General features: G+C 58.8%; 2 protein-coding genes and 1 non-coding gene across 3 annotated transcripts; 1 reads left to right on the forward strand and 2 right to left on the reverse strand.

The window, feature by feature from the left end:
- Positions 1–491: 491 nt before the first annotated feature.
- On the reverse strand, positions 492–1,669 carry C15H6orf15 (chromosome 15 C6orf15 homolog). The gene is made up of 2 exons (XM_069488906.1): positions 1,603–1,669; positions 492–1,345 (listed from the first exon to the last, which is right to left on the reverse strand). The coding sequence occupies exons 1-2, from the start codon at positions 1,667–1,669 to the stop codon at positions 492–494; spliced, it is 921 nt and encodes a 306-aa protein (XP_069345007.1).
- Positions 1,670–5,233: 3,564 nt separating this feature from the next.
- Positions 5,234–9,149, reverse strand: CDSN (corneodesmosin). Its single transcript, XM_069488808.1, has 2 exons — positions 9,065–9,149; positions 5,234–6,759 (listed from the first exon to the last, which is right to left on the reverse strand). Exons 1-2 carry the CDS (start codon positions 9,147–9,149, stop codon positions 5,234–5,236), a joined length of 1,611 nt encoding a protein of 536 aa, XP_069344909.1.
- Positions 9,150–10,629: 1,480 nt separating this feature from the next.
- Positions 10,630–10,769, forward strand: LOC138396089 (U4 spliceosomal RNA). Its single transcript, XR_011235574.1, has one exon. It is a non-coding gene; the product is annotated as a U4 spliceosomal RNA (small nuclear RNA).
- The last annotated feature ends 5,338 nt before the right edge of the window (positions 10,770–16,107 follow it).

The raw sequence follows: 16,107 nt of genomic DNA on the forward strand, positions 1-16,107 counted from the left end.
ATTTATCCCACCTGCCCTGTGCCACCTTCTGGGACCTCGTCCTTTCCACGGGCCGTAGGTGCCATCCCACTTAGTCCTGCCCCTCCTCCTCCCCTTTCAGATTCCAGGACCATTCTGGAACCAGCTCTCCTGTCTAGCCAGGGCGAGACCATGAGACTCCACCTCAGGCACCTGGGCTTTGATCTTTTGCAAGGGACAGGGACAACAGGAGAGCACCTGCAGGGGCCCCTGGAGGGACGTGGAGGTGGCTAGAAAATGGGAATGGACAAAACTCCCTTCGGTTTATGCCCAGAAAGAAAGACGCCAAGAGCAGCATATTCAGTAACTGCAGGTGTTTGTTTATTGGAGATCAGCCTGGGGCGGCGGGGCAGGGATGAGAGGCAGGGAGAATGCTGGAAATGCTGACCGGGCCTCGACTGAGCTCGTCCCCAGGGCTGCGCGGCGGGACCCCCTTCTCCGACGCCCAGCTTCGGGCTTCGCTCCGTGCTGCTCTAACCCCACTGCAGCCCAGGGCTTGGGGGACTGGGGAAACCGGTGGGGACGTTCCAAGAAGAGCCAGGAGGGCGGGGCATTCTGGGGGGAAGCTGATTACTGACACCTGGGTGTAGATGAACGTTCCCCCAGCTAGCGCCGGGATAGCGGTGAGCGTTCCCCCAGCCAGCGCCGGGATAGCGATTAATACTCCCCCAGCCGGCACCAGGGAATGGAGTGCTGATCCCCGACATTCCCGTGGGGTGTGGCATGGGCCTCGTTCCCCATCCAGTCCCAGGACCTCCACCTCCCCAGGACACACTGGGACTCAGGGTCCCCCAGGGGTGACCAGCCGGAACCCTGTGGATGAGAGACCAGGGTGAGCGTTGGGTGAGGATTTCTCCCTGGGCTCCTAGCGGGTTAGAACGGGGCAGCCATCTAGACTCCGAGTCCTGGAAGAGGAGCCCAGCATCGGAAGAGGGGCCTGCGGCGCGTGCAGGGAACTCCTCGGGCAAGGGGCCGCTGGACAGGTAAGACAGGCCTCGGGGCAGCGCTTCCCCAGGACCGTCCTCCGCCGCAGCAGCCAGCACCTGCCAGGGATCCTCGGAGGGCCAGGAATCCAGGGCAGGCGGCCCCCCACGTGGAGGCCACCTCTGCACCCCAGAACGCCCTGCAGGTTGGGAGCTGCCTAACAGAGCAGCATCGAGCTTCAGGGGAGCCCGTGCTAAATCCCTGGACCTTCGGGCTGGTGCCGGCGGAGGATGTTCAGAGGCGGAGGGGCCAGTCAAGGACGGTTGTCCAGGCAGAGGCAACTGGGACCCCAAGCTCTGGGGAACTTTCTCCTCCACTACATTGATGCTCCGGGCGAAGAGGCCTGAGGGAAAGAGAAGATAAAGGATTTGTTCTGTAAAATTCAGATTCAGTGAAAAGGCTGCACTCAAGGATCCAGAAGGCCACACGTGGCCCCAGGGCCGCAGGTCCCCACCCCTGGATGTTTGGTCCCCACGCCCTCCCTCCCTGATTCCCTGGGAGAGCTCAATGTGTACCCTCCTGCCTTCACCCTTTCCCTTAATTTCAGTTCCCCAGGGGACCCGCAGTCCCCCCGGCCCAGGGTCGGCAGGGCCTCTGCACCTGGGAGAAGAAGACAGAGCAGCCACAGGCCCCGGAGAGCCCAGCTCCCTGCCACGCGGCCCTGCATCCTGCTCAGCCCGTCTCCCTCGCCCAGGCTGCCGGCCCTTTATCCTGTCAGGGGGGCGGGGGACAGCAGGAACAGGCTGGGCCCGCGGTTGTGGAGACAATACATCTCCGCATCCCACCCTCATTCCTGATACGGTCTGTGGCAACAGGTGCACCTGAATGTCCCAGAGGAAGCTGGGTGTCTCCCCGCCCTGGCGCCTTTCCTGCTCGACCCAGGTGTCCTGGCTCACAGCCCACCCTGGCTGCTGGCCCTACCCCTCCCTGGGTCCCTTCACCCTGGGCCCCAATCTCTGCATGGCCTCTCTCAGCAACAGAAACACCGGTTCTCTTCTCTCTTTGGGATCCACATCTTTCTCTCCCAGCATCCCCATATCACCTTTGCCTGGACTCCACCCTGCAGGAGCTCTGGGGTGCAGAAGTGGCCCCCTCTGAGGAGCTGCTCCTACACGAGACCCTGGGTATCGGGCAAGACCTGGTTCCCATCGTTACGAGATGATGGTGTGTTAATTCCCTATTGCTGCAGTGACAATTACCACAGAGTTAATGGCTTGCAACAATGCAAATTTATTACTTTACCGTTTGGGGACCAGGAGTCCAAAATGGGGCTCACTGGGTTGCAATCGAGGTGTCAGCAGGGCTGTGTTTCTTTCTGGGGCTCTAGAGGAGAATCCTTTCCCTTGATCTTTCCAGCTCCTAGAGGCTGCCCATGTTCCTTGGCTCGTGGTCCCTCCCCTCCATCCTCAAAGTCGGAAACAGCAGGTTCTTCTCACGTTGCCTCACTCTGACTTCCTCTTCTGCTTCCCACGTGCACATTTAAGGTCCCATGATTACACCGGCCCCACCCAGGTAATCCGGGATAATCTCCCCATTTTAAAGTCGGATGCCTAATAACCTTAATCCCATCTGCAACCCTAATTTCCCTTTGCCACGTAACCTAACGTGTTCACAGGTTCTGGGGATTAGAACGCGGACATCTTTTGTGGCATTGGGGTGTGGATACCATTCTGCCTACCACAGATGGCCAGGTGTGCCCTAGAATATAAGAAATACTGAGAGAAAGTGGCTGTTTACAGATAACAGTAGAGGACGCCGGGCGAGATTACACGCCTGTAATCCTAGCACTCTGGGAGGCCGAGACAGGAGGATTGTTTGAGCTCAGGAGTTCGAGACCAGTCTGAGCAAGAGCAAGACCCCGTCTCTACTAAAAATAGAAAAATTAGCTGGGCATGGTGGCACATGCCTGTAGTCCCAGCTACTCCGGAGGCTGAGGCAGGAGGATTGCTTGAGCCTAGGAGTTTGAGGTTGCTGTGAGCTAGGCTGACGCCACTGCACTCAAGCCTGAGCAACAGAGTGAGACTCTGTCTCAAAAAAAAAAAAAAAAAAAGAAAGAAAGAAAAGAAAAAAAAGGAGAACAGTAGAGGAGGGCATTTGGGTGCTGTTGTCAAATGCCCATGATTTGATCATTGTTGGAGCTGGGTGATGGGAACATAGGGACTCACTAACCGTCTTGTCTACTTTTAAATATGTTTGAGTTTTTTTAATAAAATTTTTTAGATGCCTTTGTTCTCTCTACTGCTTCTGGGAGGCCCCCAGAGGAGGCTTCCCTGGCTGCCTGAGATCCGACCAGGCAGCGTTAGCTACTGCCCCATCCCCACCCCCAGCCCCTGCTGGCTGGCAGCGGAAGAGCTAAGAACTCCTCTCCAGCACTGGTGGAGACCAGTGGCCTTTTTGAGTGACATCCACTGTTAACCTGGAGCATGCCAGAGACTAAGCCCCACATAGGGGGCCTGCCCCTTTCCAAAATTCCCATCCACGGAGGCTCTGCGGGCCACGATTCCTGCCATTAGCTGCAGTCCAGGGGCCAGATGCTGGACCAAGGGTGACTCAACAGTGGTGACAGAAACAGGACTGTTTTGCAGCTATGCTGTGCCTTCAGTCAACCCTGCAGGTTGGCTCAGCTGCCCCAGGTCATTTCTGGTCACTGTTAATACATTTCTGCTTGTTCTGGACTTGGAATTTCAACAGTTCTAAATTCGGGACCAGCTAACACCAACCCATAAGAGAGAACGGGTTAGGACAGTGCCCGGGAAGGGCTGAGTTCCTTTGCAGCTGAGCAGAGGCCCTGAGAGGTGGCCTGTGCTCTGAGGTGTCACCCTTCCTACAGGGACAAGCGCAGCCCACTGTGCCCTCCTTGGGACACGAGAACAGCCTCAGCCTTAGCCGCTACCCTGCCTGTCTCCAGGGTGGCCCTCACCACACTCTCCCCTTCCTCCCTTCTCCCACATAGGCCACCTCTTCTCCACTGGCAGGTCCCATGGGTGAAGAATCAGCGTTGGTTGGTAGAGCAGAGCCATGCCCTGCTTGGTAGCTGCCCTCGCACCCCTCACCCGAGAGCCACACGGTCCACAGCTCTCACTGGGGAACCCCGCCTGGCCGCCTGAGTGGGCCCTGCGGCTCTGCTCTGCCACAGCTGGGCTTACTGACGTAGGCGGTGAGTCACCTCGCTTGGCTGCACTCCCGCCCCACTCCCCTCTCTCTGTCCTCCCCTCTTTCCACCCCCAGCTCCCACGACAACGCCCAGTGACAGGAATCCCGTCTGGGTTGTTGTGCCCCAGCCTTCCCAAGGCCCTCGGTGTCCCAGAAACCCAGGAAACGGAGGCTGGAGAGTCCCAGAGAGGATGGCGTCTAGAAGGTGAGGCACACTGATGGGAGAGGAGTTTGGGCGGGCAGGGAGGAAACAGGGAGGGCTCCGTAGGAGGGGAGGGCAGGACCTGGGGCTGGAGGAAGACTGGGGACAGAATGGATTTCCTGGAGCGATGCAGGAAGGCTGGGGTGTGGGGGGGGACCAGGCGGCCTCTGCTTTCCATTCAACAACTATTTACTGTTTCCTCCCTTGTGGGAGGAGCTGTAAGGTAAGCTCTAAGAGAAGTACAGGCCAAGACATGAATGAAAATGGGGGACGTGGGGACCTCCAGAGGCACACGAGGGACACACCAGGCTCTGAGAGGAGACGCAGGACTCCAAGGAGGCAAAAGGTCTGCACGTGGTCCACGCGGTTTATTGAGCCGGCTGTGCCGCACCCACAGACGGCAGGGCGCCCTGTGTCTCCCTCACCCAGGGAAGCACCTGAGCTTGGAGAGCAGCGGCGGCAGGAATGGGGCTGAGACGGAGGCCCTGAGAGGCGAGGGGTGTCTGGAAACAGTGATCTGGGGGGGCGGGGGGGCGGGCCATGGTGAGCTCTGCAATGGAGGGCGGAGGTGGAATCGGGAGTGAGAGCCCGGTGGCACATAGGATTGGTTGACCAGATGGCAAAGAAAGGTTGGTGAAAAGTGGCCACTGTTTTCAGATAATGGTTTGACTTTGCTTTATTTGGCAAAGGGAAGAGGAAGGGATAACTTACCCGGGCAACAGAGGGGACGGAGGAAGTAGAGCAGCTGTCTTGGGAGGGAGGAGGGAAACTGAGCTACCCTTATGCCTGGGCCCTGCAGATGGGAGATGGGAAGTGTACGCGTGTTGCCCCCTCCCCCCCACCCCCCCCACCCCCGGGCACGTATGCAAAACCTGACTAGGGACTGTCCAGCACCTCTCCCTGGGGTAGGAAAACTTCAGGGTCCGCTAGCTGGGGCCCCAGGGGCTTCACTTGGGTCAGGACATCCCGGATGGAGCGGCAGGGGACCCTTCCAGAGCTGCTGGGGCCACAGGGCTTGGCACCAGCGGAGGGGTCAGGCTGGGGAGAGCCATCGGGACCCCCACTCAGCGTCGAGGAGGAGACAGAAAGGCAAGGGTGGCCAGAGGAGCTGGACCTGCTGCCACAGGGCTGAAGGATGATTTTGCCACCTGACTGGGAACTGGAGCTGCCGCTGAAGGAGCCGGGGCCTGGGGGCGAGCAGGGCCCCTGGGAAGCACCGCCACAGGGGTGGGAGGCAGAGCCGGAGCTGCTGGAGATGCTGGAAGTGATGCGGACTCCAGAACCGGAGGGGGAGCAGGGCCCCTTGGAGCCCGTGGAGCCGACGCCACAGAGCCGGACCCCGCCAGTGCCCACTGGCTGGAACACAATGGCAGAGGAAGCTCCCGACGGGTGGATGCCAGAACCAGAAGAGCTGTGGCTGGGGATGATGGGGTTGCTGGAGAAGTATTTGCCTTCAGAGATGGGGGGCCCAGCTGCAAAGGAGGGGGCACCGGGGGAGCCTTTGACAGAGTTCTCTTTGGTGAAGTAGCCCACAGGGTAGATTTTGCCCTTACTGTAGGTCATGCCTGGCACCAGATAACTGTCAGAGGAGCCACCCACCACCTCATAGCCACCGTAGGATTTGTCTACAGAGGTGATGGGGGGGCAGGGCTTGCCTGGAAGGCCACCACTGCTGCAGGGGGCACCCTGAACCACTCCGGGGCCACCAGAGCCGTGCTGCTCCACCACCACCACCACAGGCCGCTGGCCCCCTGACACCGAGTGGGAGCTGGAGATGTAGGAGCCGGAGTGTGAGACGACGGGGCCCCCGCTGCAGGGGGAGTCGGGGACGTCTGAGCTGCAGGGACGCAGGTTGGAGCTGACGCTCAGGCCGCTGCCGCTGCCGGAGCTCTGGGAAACGGAAGAGCTTTCTCTAGACTGGGAAGAATCGGCGTTGGTGGGTAGAGCGGAGCCATGCCCTGGCTGGTAGTTGATGAGTTCCGACTGAGAGCTGCCGCTTCCCGACGGCGAGGAGCCAGATGCGCCCTGTAGACTGGAGCTGGAGCCGGAGGAATAGCTGCTCTGGGAATATCCTGTTCCCGGCTTAAATAACGAAGATCCTGAAGAACCACCATGGACAAAACCGGATCCGCTGGAGCCACCACTGGAGGTGCCAGAACCACTAGAGCCACTGCTGGAGCCACCGCTGGAGCCACCGCTGGAGCCACCGCTGGAGGTGCCAGAACCGCTGGAGCCACCGCTGGAGCCACCGCTGGAGATACTGGAACTGGAAATGGAGCCGCTGTAGCTGCTGAAGCCGCTGGAGCCGCCCTTCCCAGCCGGGCAGGGGTGGTTAAGGGAGGTGATCCGCGTGGGATCCTTACAGGGATCTGAGAAGGTCGCGACACTCTTAGCCAAGCTCCCTGGGGGGAAAGCGGTGGTTAGCAAGGGCGAGAGGCTTCTCCCCCTGTCACCCCGTCTCAGTCATCCGCCACTCTGAGTTCTCCCAGGAGGAGCCAGGGAGAGTTCGGGTGGAGAAAGAAGGGAGAACTGGCTGTTGTCTCTAAAGGATACGGAGATGGCAGGATAGGGCAGTTCCATTGTGGGGGGCACACACCTACCAGAAAAATGAAAAATGAGACTCCGAAGTGGGAGGCCTCGAAGGGGTGCGCTGAAGACGAGAGAGAGGGAGAAGCGGCAAGAACAAATAGGTCCCAAGGAAAGGACCATAAAGAGACAAAGTGGGGAAACTGAGGCTCTGAGAAGTGGGGGGCATAAATCCTGAGGGGAATAACCCCAGGCCAGACCGTAGGGCCACAGGGAAGGAGAAGACACAAGGCAAAACGGTGGAGGGACGAGAGGGAAGGAGAAATGTAGAAAGAGACTCGGGGGAGAGAGACACCGTGGCAGTGGGCTGAAGCAGGGAAGGGTACTTGAGGCCTACGACCCGTCACCAGCCCCCTCGTGAGAGTCCAGGCGTGGGCAAAGGACGGAAACTCAGCGCCGGCCATGGCAGTAAAGCTGGGTGGCCCAGGATGTGGGGTCACCGCCTGTTGCTTCAGAACCTGCCAGTACCGGTGTGACGGGACACCGCACCCTGAGCCACCTGCTCTCGCTGGCCCAGCCCAGGGCACCAGGATGAAACCCCACGAGCCTCCGAGGCTCCTGACCAGTATCAGCTTCCATCTCTCCCCGCCCAGCCAGCGCGCTCGTGCGGCCGCCCCGCCCAGGCCGGCATCCGACTTCCGCTGCCTTTGCTCCCCTGGAGGATGTGGGACCACCACTTTCCTCACCCACCCTTTGCTCCCAACCCCCAGGCCCAACTCACCCCATCCTTCCTCCGCAACTCTCTCACCCGAGTTCCTTCTGCCCACCCCAAAGCCTCCAGGTCCCAAGTGGCGTGGACAGAGCCACAGGCACATACTAGCAAGTCACTAAACCTCTCTGAGCTTTAGTGCATACATTCAAAGAACTGGAATCTGCTCTGCCTTCTCACAGTGCTGCTATGAAGACCAAGTGAGATCATCTACATGGAAGATGCTTTAAAAAACATAAAGCGTTGGAGATTATGGTTTATTATAGCCACTCATCCTTGAATCCCACCAACAACCAGATCTCCATAATCTGGGATGTCCCCGCCCTCTCCTCAAAAAGCAATTCTCTGTGTGCTTCTCCATGCCAAACCCCAGCTGTGCCCCCCACCCCTTCGCTCCTCTCCCCCTCTCTGTTCCCCCAGACGCCACCCACCCGCCAGACCACGGGAAGGTCGCAGAAATTCCTCAAGAGCTGTAAATGCCTGGTGGTCAACAGCACAGGTCCAAGAGGCCCCCAGCCCGAGGTTTCAGTCCTGGCTACACTGCTTCCTAATGTGCGGTCTGGAGCCAGTTAGTTTCCCAGCCTCTCCAAGACTCTGTCCTCATTTTTAGAGTGGGAATAACAAATCTCTCCTACAATTCTTTTTTTTTTTTTTTTTTTTGAGACAGTCTCGCTCTGTTCCCCGGGCTAGAGTGCCGTGGCATCAGCCTAGCTCACAGCAACCTCAAACTCCTGGGCTCAAGCGATCCTCCTGCCTCAGCCTCCCAAGTAGCTGGGACTACAGGCATGCACCACCATGCCCAGCTAATTTTTTCTATGTATTTTTAGTTGTTCAGCTAATTTCTTTCTATTTTTAGTAGAGACAGGGTCTCACTCTTGCTCAGGCTGGTCTCGAACTCCTGACCTCGAGCCATCCGCCCGCCTCCGCCTCCCAGAGTGTTAGGACTACAGGCGTGAGCCACTGCTCCAGGTCTCTCCTACGATTCTTATAATGATGAAAAGTGCTAATGTCTGATCAAAAGTGTCTGGTGCATAAAGGGGGCTCTAAAAATGGTAGCGATTATTATTACTGTTAAATGCCCAATCTTCATCTTCTAGCGTTCCCATAATAATCATAACAACCACCACTACCATTTATAGAACCCTCTAGAATTTCCAAAGCACCTGTCACACACATTGTTTAATTTGAGATACACAAAGAGACTAGAGGTAGGTATTATAATTAACCCATTTTAAAGTTTCAGAAACTGAGGCTTAGAAGGTTTAAGTGACTTGCCTGAGGTGACAAGGCAGTGAGGAGCAGCCCCCCGACTCAAACACCAGCTTCCAGAGCCCCTGCCCTTCAAGCTTGCTGGGTCCTCTCCTGGACTCTCCCTCCCGCGCCCTCCCGCTCCCAGGGCCCCCAGCCCCTACCTGGCAGGAGGAGACCGGCCAGCAGCAGGGCCATCACCCTGCGCCCGCCCACACGCCCCGTCTGGGGTGCCCAAGAGGAGCCCATCTTGGACTAAGCGGCCTTCAGACTGACAGCAGCTCGTGGCCGGCCAAGGCCTTTATGCCAGGGCTGGACATTCCCTGGGCAGGAGTCACGGTAGGGAGGGGAGGAGGGGCGGAGGGGGTGGGTGCCCGGGGGAAGTTGGCGTGGCCGGGAGGAGCTCAGTAATCAGCCCGGAGCATCTGCCTACTCAGCAGCGGCAATGGCTGCAGCGTGGGGTGCCCATGGCCACAGGTCCTGCGATCCTGCCACCTGACCGGCCTGCGCCGGCTCCTCATTGCCTAACCCGGAACCAGGTGCTCTGCCCCACGGCCGCCCACTCCGAGGCGGCCACTCTGGCTCCCCTCACACTCCCGCCTCCCTCAGCTGGCCTGTGACTCCCATCCCGCCTCCACTTCAGCTCTCACTTTGGCACTTGGGGGCCTGCTCCAGCCCTCCACCCCATGACCGGGGCTCCCATCCAAGCCCCCAACCCCCATCTGCTCCTGCCCTTGGGACCCCATCACTCTGCCTCCACTTTCCTCCTTCAGGTGTGAGATCTGCCCACGCCCCCCACCCCAGTCTCCCCTGCTGCCACTGCCCAAGTACCAGGCTGGCCACATGCCTAGCGTGCATTCTATCAATGGGTGAACCTTTCCCTCTCAGAAACCCAGCGTCTGCTTCCCAGAACCAACTCCCTGAGCCCTCCCTCCTGGGGGCACCCGGGACAGCGTGGGGGTGCTGGGAGCCAGGGCCCAGCCTGAGGCTCAGGCTGGGCTAGGGACCCCTGGAATAGCTGGGCCCGGGATCCCTGGCATAGCTGGGCCCTGGTTACTCACAGGCCACTCTCAGCCCCTGACCCAGACCTCAGAGGGTGAGCAAGAGGCTAATGAGGCTAATTGGGGAGGTGGTGGCCCCGGGCTGGGTGAGTGAGCAGGAAGCAGCAGCCAGCTCGCGCTGGGCAGAAAAGGAGGGCCAGGCAGGCTCCGGGCCCCCAAGATGCAAGGCAGGCCTGGAGGCAGGCCCTGGTCTGCTAAGAGGGTGGCGGCTTCTCCTCCACTGCGTTTCCCTCCCTCGAGCTTTGGCTCAGCCCCACCTCAGCCTATTAATTGCTCATTAGTATTGCCAAGAGTATCAGTATCGGAGGGAGGGGCTGGGATCCCTCAACCTGCCCTCCCCTCCTCCCCCAGGCCCAGTCAGATGGGATGCCTGGGGGGGCCCCAGCTGCCCTTACCCAAACTCTTGGCTTCTAGAAGTTCCTGCCTCCTCACAAAGGCAGCTCTGTCCCTGGAGCCCTTGGGCTGGTCTCCCCCACTCTCTACCTCCTGAGCCACCTGTAACTCCAGCCCAGCGCCAGGACAGAAGTGTCCCTGTCTGATAAGGCAGACACTGCCACATGGGGCTAGCAGAACCAACCAAGGAATTGGATTTTGAATTTTACCTAATTTCAATATGGATGGCCACAAGCAGCAGTCTAGCCGTTGACTTGCTGGCAGCGGGGACTGGGAGCTTTGCGCAGTGGCAGTGTGGTAGCCAGCGAGGCTTGTCTGAGGCACGACTATTGCTAACTGAAAACTTTTCCCAACGCCCCGCATGACGCCTTGCAGTACGGTGGGCACTGGCGATTTTTGACAGTCTCTGCGGACAGAGTGAAGGAAGAGCGGCTGTGGGAGTCACAGAGAGAGGAGGTGATGGGCCAGCGTCCCCTGAAGAGGGCTAATATTTGGGGGAAAACAAGCAACAAAACAAAAAACAGCAGCTTCAGAATGAAGAAGGGGTGGATTCGAGTCCCATTGACCCCTGGCTCTGGGCAACTCACCAAGCCTTTCTGAACTTCAATTTCTTCAACTCTAAAATGGGAATATTTTATTTAATTAATTCATTTATTCTTCGGAGACAGGGTCTCACTGTCACCCAGGCTAGAGTGCCATGGTGTCATCGTAGCTACAGTAACCTCGAACTCCTGGGCTCAAGCGATCCTCCGGCCGTGGCCTCCTAGGGTGCCAGGATGACAGGTGTGAGCCACCGGTGCTGGGCAGCAAATGGGAATATTTTAAATAGTCCTGCCTTGCAAGGTTGTGTGAAGCTCAAACAGGAAATTATCAGAAAGATTAAATGGGACAAGGGGTGCAGTCCCCCAGCCCAGCCCCCTGCCCACCCCTGCAGAGTCTCCTCTGCTCCTCTCCTGCCACAAACGTGACACGGGGATGCCATTTAAAGTGACGCTGACCTTCTGAACATGCATCCCTCCCAAGCGCCTTCCTAGGCAGGAGGCTGGGGCAGCGAGGGGCTCGGCAGGCAGCAGGGAGGCGTGCGGAGCCTGCGGACAGGAACGTGGGTGGGAGAAGGCCAGGGAGCAGCGGGGCGGGTGGCTTACTCTTTTCCAACACAAGCTTCCTCCGACCAGCCAGAGGTGGCAAAGTTTGTCTTGTTTTCTTTCTCACATTCCTGCTGGCTGCCGTCAGCGTTTGGCCAGGACAGCAGCGCTGGTGGAGGCACAGTCTCTCCTGGCCTCTCCCGGCCTCTGCCAGGTCTCCAGCCACCCACGCAGGCTGGCAGTGTGGCCACACTCCTCCTCCCGCTGCTCTCTCCTGCCCCCGATGTCCACCCCGTCCCTGTCATCCCGCCACCCTGGGCCTCCCGCTTCCTCGACTGCCCTGCCCACATCTGGGCCCCCTGAGCTCCAGTCTCGCTGCCAGTTTCTCACTGAAAACGTCTGCTCTGCCGTGGTTTGCTCTGGTGCTCACCGTCGACCTTTCTCTCTGCACAGGCAGGGAAGACCGAAGCTGACGGGCTAAGGAGGGGAGGGAGGGACACAGGCTAAGTGCCCACCTTCTGTGAAGCTGCCAGTTTGGTGACGTCCACAGGAGTGCAGGCGGGTCTGCTGCGTTCCACAGCGACAGTCTGCCCCGACCCTGCCAGCAGGTGCCCGGCCCCATGGACGGACTGGGGAGAATGCGGGTGACACGCATCCACCCCTCCCCACTCCCCACCAGAGAAAACCCAGCTTGAAACATGTGCCTTCCGTAGGCAAGAGATGGGGACGCCTGCCTTGTGCTATGAAGAAGGCAGGTCTCTGTCCCCTCCGGCAAACCTGTGCTGCTGTCTTTCTGTGCCAGGCAGCGGCTCCCCGGCATGGCCCTGTGCTATGCTTTGGAAATTGCAACCAGGAGGAAGATGACTTGTTCCGTACCCTGAAGGAGCTGCAGCGCAGCTGGCACACAGTAGGCACGGAGCGGAGAGAAGGCTAGCGTGGAGAAGGGGCAGGCTTGGCTGCGAGGCGAGGGGCTTTCCCTGGGCCTTGAGGAATAAATGAGGAGCCGGGAGCAGGCCACCGAGGCTCGGGGCCCTGGCGGTGCTTCCGGTATAGGTAGGATGAGCAGATGGCTTGGGTTGGTGAGGGTCACACGTGCAGGGAAATAGTAGGTGGGAGAAGGGACGGGCTGCTGGGACCAGACTGTAGATGCCACAACACCAGGCTAACGGAATTTGGATTGGATAAGAAATGGAGTAGACACAAGAGGACGCAGGGAACCGAAGGGCTTTGAATGGCCAAAGAGGAGGCTGAAGCCGGGCGTGGTGGTGGAGCACCTGCAGTCCCAGGGACTCAGGAGGCTGAGAGGAGAGGATTGCTTGAGCCAGGACTTCGAGATCAGCCTGGGCAACACAGCAAGATGCCGAAAAGAGGAGGCTTGGGGCAAGAGAATGCCATTTACTGATTGCCTACCAGACACTGTACCCTGCGTATTGGACGTGTGTTGTCTCGTTTAATTCTCACAACAGCCCTACAGAGTTAAGTGCTTTTTCTCCTTATCTCACAGATGAAGAAACTAAGTTTAAATTATTTGCCCAAAACAACTACCAACAAGCAAAAACGGTTTGGAAAAGACTCAAACCCAGGCCTGCTGGACTTCCAAGCCCACACAGACCCCATTACTCTATGCCTCTGACACCGGCTATAAAGGGGTGGCAGTGGGTCGTGGGTCTTCACCGCTCCTTAAACCCTGAACAGTGCATGCAAAAGTTCTTGTATGTTTATATCTTTCTAGAGAGAAGGTTTCCACTTCCATCCAAGCCTCAGAAGTGAAGAAGCCCTAAGTGGGAGAGTCGCCACCAATGAGGTCCTCGCACCAGCTTCTGTGTCCTGCATGGCATCCGCGGACCTCCAAGGAGAAGCCATGGAACAGGTGCTCCACTTAGGGGCCCTTGGCAGACCTGGGGCTTAGGCTTGGGAGAAAAGAGTCAGTGTGAACACAGGAGACAAAGCCTGAAAGAGGAGCTTATTTGTGGTGGGGAGAGGAGAGAGAGGCCCCCAGAGCCACTCTGGCCTCCAGGACCTGTGGCCCCCTCCCCGTTTGTTGCTCCCTGCTGCGCTCCAGTCCAAGGCCTTTTCCTCTCCGCCTCCCTCTCTCTCTCCATCACGCCTGGGCCGTGTGGACTCATCTCTCCAGCCGTAACAGCGCCCCTCTCCCCGTGCGCGCGCGGATGCCGCCCGCCCCAGCGGGGCATGTCCTCCCGGTTGTTCTTCCTGTAGTGGGGAGGGCGGCCCTGAGTCACCCACTCTCTTCACCTGGTTCCTCTGGTGACCAAGGACACAGAAGGCGAGGGCGCGTCGCACGGCGCACCGTCGTTGCGGGCAGGGACCCTCTTTAGCCCAGGTGCTCCCAGGAGACTGGCGAAACGCCGGCGCGGCCTCAGTCTCTGCTTCTCCGCGTTCCTCTGGGGGGCGCCCTGCTCACCCTGCGGGGTCTTCCCCGTGGGCGCTCAAGGGCGGAATCCGCACTCCACCGGCCGGCTCCTTTGCCATCCTCCCAAATGGAGTCTGCAGCGTCGTCTCCGCAGCACCCCACGGCTTCAAGACGTGGCAGAAACCTTCTCCCCCGGACCCACTCCGTGGAGTGGGCAAAGCGCAAGTGTGTTCGTGGCGTTTTCGGCACTTAGCCTTAGTCGGAGCTTCGGTGCTATTTTGGAAGAAAAGAATAAATGAATGTGTCGGGCCACGCTTCCCCCTTCCACCTTCCCGGGGACACATCTCCCTCCTCTCTGGTTTCCTCCCTGGTGCCCTCTGCCCGCCCAACCGCACCTACTATGTGCAAAGCCCCACAGGTCCTGCGGCCATGCAGCGAGGGGCGGGGCAGGGGAGACACGTGCACTTGGCTCTGTCACAGCCGCTCACGGGCCTGTCTGTCCTGCCCTCATTCCTCACGGGTGACTATCTCCCTGGCCGCTCTCCTCCCTACCGGATTAGCTCCTTTTTTTTTTTTTTTTTTTTAATTTGAGGAATGCAGCACAGCAACACGCTTCCACTGCCACACGGCGGAGCTCCAGGGCTGGGACCCCCGACCGGGCACTGATGTGACGCTGAGGGCGGAGTAGGACGGTGCTTGAAAAATCCCCAAGGGGGACTCTGCGAGGCGCCCCCACTGCAGCATAATGTGTTGCTCCTCGCTGAGAATTCCTGCTCTGGGGAGCAGTCTGCACCCCACCCCTCTTCCGGGAATACTCCATGGTGTGGGCTGTGCTCATCTCTGCCCTTCCTTCCTCTTCCCTGCTCTCTCCCTGACCCATCACTCCCTCCTCTAGAACTGGCCTCCTGGGGCTTGGCTGGGTCAGCCTCCACTGGCCATCTTCCCATGCCCTGTCCAAACCTCCTGGCAGCCCTGCTGGCCCCTCCATGGGACCCAGGGCACCACAGACAGCACATGGGAGTGAGGACTGGGGTCAGAGCCAGGTGCATCCTCAGACCTTGAATCCAGAAAGAGGAAGAAGTTGGCAGGTGGAGGCTCTGCCCACCAGGCTATCTGCACCCCAATTCTTTTCCCTTCACCCCTCCTTCCCAAAAGCAGCAGGGAGTCAGCTGAGGGACAGTCATACTCCCTGGGCCCAAGCCTCCATCGCTCTGTTTCAGTAACATCTGATTTGGCCACCAGCCCTCTTGTCTTGTGAGGAGGTGCATACAGAGGCTGTGATTAGCTCTCAGGATCACAATAATATTTGTCTTCTCGTTCTGCGGGGCGAGTGCTAGGGAAAACAGCACTCACTGCTCATTATGTGCACCTATGAAATAGTCATTCTTTCCCCTAGCGCTATTAATGCTTTTTATTGCTATTGGTCACCCAGAATTAGAGACCCAGCTCCCTCGAGAGGGTGAGAGGGCCAGGGTGCAGTCTGAGTGTGCTCTTAGGAGAGGCCAGGAAGCCTTGGAGTAGGAGGGCTTGTGTGGCCCCGGAGCTCCTGGGGACAGGCTGAGCGTGGGCCTGTCTTCTCTCCTGTCTTCTGGGCTGTCTGAATGCCTCTCGGTGAGCATGCCCCTCGGGCAGGGAGCTTCTCCTATTCCCCAGCGTCTCCCTGGCACCTGATGCCTCACCCAGCAACAGACGTTTCCAGTAAACACAGAGTCCTATCGCAGAGGCCAGCATCTCGTGTCCAGCTCTGTTCTCTTGAACCCCAGGACTAGCCCAGCCCCACCAGAGAAGGGTGCCAACTCCTTGCCAGCGTGTAACATTCAGGTTATTGCAAACAAACATCTGCACACGCAGGACTTACCTTGACTCTCTCAGTGACCCTAGGAGACAGGATATTTGTCCTTTGGAGTTGCAGACACCAGTTCAGGTCGTTAAGCATGATGCCCACTACCAGTATTTGGGGACTTTACCCTAGAATCTTGACGCTGTGTTATACACACCATGCCACGCTGTTTTTGCCTCTTCTCCCTAGATGGTCCCATGGCCAGGCTCGCTCCCTCATTCCATTCAGTTCCTATCACCCCGTCACCTCCTCAGACTCCTCACGTGGACGTCACCCTCTTTCCCTCCTCTGCCTCACGCTGCTACATAGCATTTATCGCTACGTGGCAGCCTCTCACGGATACGCTGTGTGAGTCTGCCTGCCGTCACCGCCCCCACTCTAGGCAGGCCGCGTGCGGCAGGGCCCTGGTCCCTTTGGCGCTGTGACCGCACGGCTGGAGCACTGGCTCGAGGAAGGA

The sequence above is a fragment of the Eulemur rufifrons genome, chromosome 15 (assembly GCF_041146395.1).
Source record: "Eulemur rufifrons isolate Redbay chromosome 15, OSU_ERuf_1, whole genome shotgun sequence".
In the NCBI taxonomy this organism is placed as follows: Eukaryota; Metazoa; Chordata; class Mammalia; order Primates; family Lemuridae; genus Eulemur; species Eulemur rufifrons.